Genomic DNA, 7,983 nt, shown 5'->3' on the forward strand with positions numbered 1-7,983 from the left:
TGAACACTACAAGATCATTAGAGAAGGAAAATGAAACCATGACTGAAACAAGAGGAAGATCAAATGGGATCAATTACACGTATGAATAGAGGTTAGTACCCCACAACCACTCGTATTGTGTGAAGACTATGAATTCTTAAGATATGATATATCTTCTACATGCTTTAATATGATTAAGTTTACATGTGGTAGCAAAGCATGAGTTAGAGAATTAGTAGTTTTCCTTTAATGGTGATTTTGATCCATGGATAATGTCTTAAAATTTCTACTAATGTTTTGAGATCTTAAGTATATTGTTTTTCCGCTGCATGAGATTATGTGATTGCTTAATATAGAATTATTGATGTTCATGTTTAAATGTGTTTAAGTTTCATCCCTTATACATGAACGAATGATGTTATGATATTTGAGTTAAGTATTTATATCATAAGAACACATAATCTTTTATGATTTCTGCTTCATAATTGCAAAATGAATCAAATTATGATGATTGACACCATCCATGTAATGTAAATACGTTGATATTTATTGTAATAAATTTAGTAAGAATCTACAGCGATGGTGAATGTTTTGGGATGAAAATGTCGTGTAAAAACTATGTTTAATTAGTTTTGTTGTCTGTCTTTGAAATAAAATAATCTTGGTTCATTGGCAACGGTTCCTTCCCTACACGTTAAGCGGTACGTGTTCGAATCCGTTCCAGGTACCTTTTCGTTTGTTTTTTGAATTTGAAAGTTAAATATTTAAAAATTTTAAAACGGTGTGGAGTGGATTTGAACCAGAGACATGTAGCAAATAGAGGGACAATAAAACCACTGAACCAAATGGCATTTTATGTGATTTACTCCGTGTTAAACTAAAATATCATAATGGGGGATAACTGGATAAGTAGATCCTCCACCAAAATCCAAACAAATAGGTTGCAAATGGATCTTTAAAAGGAAAATGATAATTATTGGTATCATTGATAAATTTAAAGCTAGACTTGTTGCTAAAAGATGTACACAAAAGGAAGGTATTGATTATTTTGATACCTATGCACTTATTGCAAGAATTGCATCAATTAGAGTGTTGTTGGCACTAGCTTCTCTTTATAAGTTTATAATCCATAAAATGGATGTTAAGACTGATTTCCTAAATGGAGAGTTGGATGAGGAGGTGTATATGTAACAACCTGAAGGGTTTGTTATCAAAGGCCAAGAACATAAAGTGTGTAAATTGACTAAGTCGTTATATGGGTTAAAACAAGCACCCAAACAATGACACCAAAAGTTTGATCTAGTTGTGCTTTCTAATGTGTTTATAGTAAATTTCATAATGGAAAAGGTGTTATGATTTGTTTATATGTGGATGATATGTTAATCTTTGACACTGATTTAAATGAGGTAGAAAAGACTAAATCTTTCTTATCCAATAGTTTTGATATGAAAGATATAGGTGAAACAGATGTGATTTTAGGAATTAAAATCATAAGAGATGGTGAGATTATTGATTTATCCCAATCTCACTATATTGAGAAAGTGCTTAAGAAACTTGATTATTTTGATTGCAAATCAGTTTCTACCCCTTTTGATCAGAATACTAAGTTACAACCACATAAGGGATGTCCTGTAGCACAACTTGAATATTCAAAGACAACCAGATGTTTAATGTATGCCATGACCTGTACTAGACCTGATATAACATATGCTGTCGGTAGGTTAAGTCGGTATACATGTAATTCAAGTAAAGACCATTGGCATGCTGTTAATAGAGTACTGAAATACTTGAACGGGACAATTAATTATAGTTTGACCTATAATGGTTATCCTTCAGTTTTGGAAGGATATACAGATGCCAGTTGGGTAACTTGTGTAGAAGATCATGCTTCCACTAGTGGATGGATCTTCAACCTTGGTGGAGGTGCAGTTTCTTGGGGTTCAAAGAAACAGACTTGCATTGCCGGCTCCACCATGGCTGCAGAGTTTATTGCTCTTGCTGCATGTAGTAAAGAGACTGTATGACTAAGAAATTTATTGTATGAGATACTTATTTGGCCAAAACTAATGAGACAAGTATCCATACATTGTGATAGTCAGTGCACACTATCAAAAGCATACAGCCAAGTATATAATGGAAAATCCAGACATATTGGTTTAAGACATAGCTATGTGAAGATTTAATTTCAAATGGAGTAATCTCCATAGTGTTCGTAAGAACTAAGAAGAATCTTGCAGATCCTTTGACGAAAGGTCTGACAAAGGAAATGATGTTGAAGACATCATTGGGGATGAGTCTCAAGCCCATATCGAATTGATCACCAATAGTGGAAACTCAACTCACACTTAAGTAAAATTAAGTCTTGAGTTCAATGGTGAAAGTATACTATAAGAGTGATTGCAAGTACTTAATTATCGATACATCCCAAAGAGTAGAAGTACTTGGACCATAAGAATAAAGTGGTAGGATGAAGGTTTCTTCTTAATGGACATATAACATATATTTGTTGGAATGCATAATTATGGGTGCATTTCTGATATAGTCTACCTATATGAGAATGAAGTGTGGCCGCTTCATGGAGTTAAAGGGCTTGACTCTTAAATTCTAATGAAAAGGATATGTGACACAAGGCCTTATTGAATGTGTCTAATTTAAATTCTTTTGATAATACCGAGATTTCATGTGTAAGTTATGCACACTTGTTCCATTGAATAGTTTGTTCAAAGCTTGTCTACCAAATTCTATTCGGGATGAGTGGAACCCATTTCTTACTAAGTAATGGTTCAAATCGTAAGATACCATTATCTGAAACCATGATATTTCCAGAAATATGGATTTAGTTATATTTTGTAAATGGTGGGGGATTGTGAGAATATTTCCAAAATATATGAGCTTGGAAATATGCATTATCTTAATGGTTATAATAGTTAATGTTCATTTATATATCATTATGTTGAAAGTGGTCTAGTGGATATTGGCTACAGTCTTGCATGTCCATGGTTCAAATCCTGGTTTCTCAATTCAAAATTTTAGCAAAAACCTGCTAAAGACAGGATTCGAACCCGCGAGGTGCATCCCATGTGAGGGGACGTGTTTGCCAGTTGAACCAACGTGATAGTTGGGAATTATTCTGAACATTAATAATATATAACTGTTTTATGGAAGTTGTTTCTCAAAGAGATACATCTCTTCACCGAGAGATGTTAGTATCTCTATATAAAGAGATATTTGGGCAGAAAAACTAGATAATTCTGATGCACGAAATTGGACTTCTTTTTGGCTAATTTCTCCTCCATTTACTATATGCTAAATCATCCTTCACTTCACTAATGCATGAGTAAAGTGTGGGAATCATACTTCTGTAAACTATTATCAAAGATACTCTTGGTGTGTTAGTGCAAACCACATCAAGGAATTCAAAGTATCCTGAAGGGAATTCGTCGGTTTTCTCATTTGCATCCAATACATATTAATTGGTGGGGGCGAATTGAACCTAAAGGTTAGTGCTTATGCACGCTTTGAATCTTTAAGTGCTTCCGTCATCAAGATCTTCATCAATCCAAGAGTTGCAGCATCTCCCCAACACAGATTATTTCCCAACAGTCTATGTCAATGAATCAACACTTTCACACTCTAGTAAAAACATATGGGTCATATATACATACGCACGCACTCAAGAGACAACCAAAAACATTATTATATTTTTTTTTGTCACTTAATAAATATTTTATGCATATATACGTGATTTGCTTTGCTGCTCTAGAGCAATGAAGGAAATAATCAACTTTCCAGATAAATATTGTTTAAGTTGTTTCGAGTGTATACTACCTATGATTTGGGCAGTAGAGTACTATTATAGATGGAAAAATAATTTATTAAAAGAAATGTAACTGTCCTCAGGTCAAAAAATATTGTCTCTAGTGAGATGCCCGTCTTAAGAAAAAAATTTACCCGGGAATCATCTTTCCAGATATTTTCTCTTCTTCCTCACATCTGCAACAGTGATATATGCCAACCCATGCATGCCCATTAAGGGACTTACCCACGTTGAAGCAAAAGCAGGTGGGGGCAATTGCCCTACAATAATTTTAAGAAAGCTTTTTTATTTTGAAAAGACAAAGCTTTTTTTTGTGAAAGACAGACAAAGCTGCCTTTAATACTATGTACTTTATTCTCATTCAATAAAAATTCTTGTTGTTGTCAAAAATAAAAAATAAAAAATACTATGTATTGAGATTTTATTATTTTATTAATATTTTTGGTTTCCTAACCCAATTATTCAAGATTTAGCTTACAATTGTTTTTCATCCTCTCCAATTAGCTAAGATTTTATTGTTTAGGAAAATATAATTTTTTCTATTTATTCAATCCAATATTATTCAAATTTTGTAAGATAAAATTCATTACTTCACCATTTTTATTTGTTATCTAAATGTAGGGAAAAACAGGTATTCTAAAGTTCATATTTCGAACCAGATATGGTGAAAGATAAAAACCTCCCAAAAATGTGTCTTCTATGAATTGAACTGTCAATTTAGGAGTTCAAGCCGTCACTCTTATCCCTAAGACTTACCATCGTTGGATTCAATTCATTTAGTTACTAACTCAATATTATAATGATCATTATCCCTTCCCTATTCACAATCCATAATATATACATGGAATAAATTATTTATATAATATTAATTTAACCTACTACTAATAAAATAGTACGTAGATGTATATGTTACCCCACACGTCCTAAAGATCCGTCACTGCTTCCAACCCCACCAAAAATAATTGTTTAATTAATTGGTTCCATAAATATTGCAACACACACACAATGGTTTCCCATTATTTGCGAGCAATAAAGTGGAATAGAAATTAACACTCTATCATCCATCATCCTTTACCCACTTCACAATCATTCATTCATTCGTTCACGTGCCCCTTTTCATGATGGCTTCTGATTCTGACTCTTCCGCCGCCGCAGAAAAGATGAAAGACAGTTTCGTCGTAGAAGATGAGCATGTTTCCAACGAAGAGATCCATCTCACGGTGCTAAAAACCTCCCTCTTCTTCGCCGGTGATGGATTCACCGTGTATGATTGTAAGGGTGAACTCGTTTTCCGCGTTGACTCGTATGGACCTGACAGCAGCGACACGGATGAGCTTGTTCTTATGGATCCCAACGGTCGTTGTCTTCTCACCGTTCGCCGGAAGGTACGCACGCACAACCACCACTACCTAGTTATCTATATATCTTCTGAGTCCAGTAATCGGATTCAACCTTGGAAATTGTTATCAAAATTCAAGGTTTTTTTTTATCTTATTAATTACATAACTTTGTTATTTTTTTATTCTGTTTACATCTCAATTCCATTCAAATAGGTAAATAATGTGATATAGAAAATAATAGTGATAAGAAGGCAAAGTGATAAGAAAATTGGAAAAAAGTGTGAATTATGTAATCCGATTTCATTCCTCAAATCTAATATGTGTTTGAAAAATTGATAGCAAAAATTGATTTGTTTTTTAAACAGAAAATAAATATATTATTGAAGAAGAAAACGCATGAGAACAACCCTCTCATAAGAACAAACCGAAACAACCTCACACAACACGCAAACTCATACTTTTTTTTTAAAAAGTGTATGTTGAATTTGGTTTATGAAAGTGAAAAGTGAAAATCTCGAACAAGTTAATTGGTTGAAGCTGAAAAAACTTCCCACAAACCTCTAAATGTATCGAATGTCATGTCGGTTAAATTAGTCTTTATGTCGACGCATGGACTAATTTAATACACATGCATTTGATAAGTAAAGGATTGTGAGATGAGAGTATTTCCTTTTTCTAGAAACTAATTTACACTTTTATGAACTAAATTGAACATTTTTTTTACTCAATTTCCATTTTTTTCAAAATTATAAATGATTTTATTTGTTTACTAGAATGTGGTTTTTTTTAATAGACACTAGACTGTGGTTAAATTCTTGGTAAATTTGTGTTCCATTTGTAAAAAAAATACTATTGGTAATTTTATTGAAATAAAATTTATTGGTATATTAGACAACTCTGAGAATAACTGAGATAGAGTACTAATTTTGTTGTGTTTTTTGGGTTCATTAATTTGAGTGGACTTAGTGAATTAACATCTAATTGTGAAGCAGAGGCCTAGTTTACATCAACGGTGGGAAGGCTTCAAAGGTGAGAGATCGGACGGTGACAAACCAATCTTCAGCGTGAAGAGAGCATCGATCATCGGACGATCGAGTGTGACAGTGGAGGTGTACAATAGCCCAGGTGAGGAGTACCAGATCGAAGGGTGCTTCTCGCAGCGTTCCTGCACATTTTTCAACATGATGAAGGAATCAGTGGCTGAGATTCATCGTAAGGTGGACCCCACCACAGGTGTCATGCTTGGGAAGGAGGTGTTTTCTCTTAGCGTGAAGCCTGGTTTTGATGCTGCTTTTGCCATGGGTTTTGTGCTTGTTCTTGATCACATCAGCGGTGAGAGTTTCTTTGATGATGATGATGATGCCACAGCTGAGCCTACAGTGCACCCTACTATTACTACACAAGATTAGCAACTCCTCTACTATTAGTTATGGTGCATTGCAATTTGCAAGGTTAATCATGCAATTTGGTAACTATATATTTTGAATGAACTTTCTTTAAATTTTTCATGGCATGGGGTTTTATTTAATTTAACCTGCTAATAATCTTTGGAATTTGGAGTGTCCCTTAAAAAGGGAACATGTGCCCCTTCTTTTGTGGATCATGCCCTTGAAAAAGTGATGTTTCTATTTATTATGTGATCGTGTAAATTTTATATTTATTCATAAAAAGTATACACATTCTGCTCCAGCTTACCTGCTCTTAATCAAGGTTATTTTTTTCCCTATAATATGAGAAATGTTTGGATTTAGTGAGTTTTTTTATCCGAAAATAATGAGCTGACATACAGAATTTTTCCCCTTCTAATATATTACATTAGCAACGGTAAAAACTCGCAATTTTCACTAATGGGTATATCGTAAGAGTGTTCGAAGAAATTTAGATATTTACATATCATCACTATTTACTCTTATTAAATTAGCTAACAAATGAATTATACGTTAGTAGTTTATATATTTAAAAGTGTAAATGGCCTGAAGAGAAGATATAAGTATGAAGAATGTACTGTTATTGGGCTTACAATATTTGTATCAGGTGGGCTTACCGAATTTGTACTATTGGTCCAGGCGACCCATGACCCGAACGGGTCAAAACTTCATAATATATAAAGAGGACACCACCCATGCGGTGGGGGATCCAACACTTTTTTTTGCTCATTTGCTATTTTGTCATTCTCTAGTTTTGTTGCTTAATTGCTTAGCCCTGACCGGAGTTCTAGACCGGAACATTGGCGCCCACCGTGGGGCCGAGGAATTCAATCCTAGGCTTCAAATTCATTAAAAATGGTGAATCGATCTGGAGCAAATGGAAGGGACAATCATGTTAACCATGAAAATGTTCCGCCCGACATTTTGCAACAGATCATGGCGGATCTAACTGATCTCCGCCAACACAATCAGCAACTACAAACTCAACTTGCTGAGATCAATCAAGATCGGGGCTTGCATGAGGGCGATCGGAGAATGGCAGAGATGGTGGTAGCTAGATTTCCAACCGTTTACAGAAGACATTGCAAACACAACCGTCCCAGATAACTTGAAGACTTTGGTTCTTGATTCTTATTACGGAGATTCTGACCCTAAGGATCATTTGGTGTATTTCAACACCAAAATGGTTATTGTGGGCGCTTCAGATGCTCTGAAGTGTAAAATGCTTCCTTCAACTCTTAAGAAGTCAGCAATGGCTTGGTTTACAACGCTCCCACCGCGTTCAATTGCAGGGTTCATGGATTTATCGGCGAAATTTTTGTCCCAATTTTCAACTAGTCGCGCCCAGAAAGTGACTCCAGCAGCTTTGTTTAATTTGCAACAGAGGCATAATGAAAGCCTTCAATTCTTTATGGGGCGT

General features: G+C 34.6%; 1 protein-coding gene across 1 annotated transcript; it reads left to right on the forward strand.

The window, feature by feature from the left end:
- Window positions 1-4,797: 4,797 nt before the first annotated feature.
- Window positions 4,798-6,825, forward strand: LOC130749226 (protein LURP-one-related 5-like). Its single transcript, XM_057602548.1, has 2 exons — window positions 4,798-5,181; window positions 6,129-6,825. Exons 1-2 carry the CDS (start codon window positions 4,915-4,917, stop codon window positions 6,543-6,545), a joined length of 684 nt encoding a protein of 227 aa, XP_057458531.1. The 5' UTR covers window positions 4,798-4,914; the 3' UTR covers window positions 6,546-6,825.
- The last annotated feature ends 1,158 nt before the right edge of the window (window positions 6,826-7,983 follow it).

The sequence above is a fragment of the Lotus japonicus genome, chromosome 3, assembly GCF_012489685.1.
Source record: "Lotus japonicus ecotype B-129 chromosome 3, LjGifu_v1.2".
NCBI classification, from domain to species: domain Eukaryota; kingdom Viridiplantae; phylum Streptophyta; class Magnoliopsida; order Fabales; family Fabaceae; genus Lotus; species Lotus japonicus.

Excerpts from the sequence above, each read along its gene's own strand:
- LOC130749226 (XM_057602548.1), top strand. The coding sequence starts at position 4,915 with ATGATGGCTTCTGATTCTGACTCTTCCGCCGCCGCAGAAAAGATGAAA. Across the intron at positions 5,182-6,128 it reads TTCTCACCGTTCGCCGGAAG|AGGCCTAGTTTACATCAACG; the intron begins GTACGCACGCAC and ends ATTGTGAAGCAG.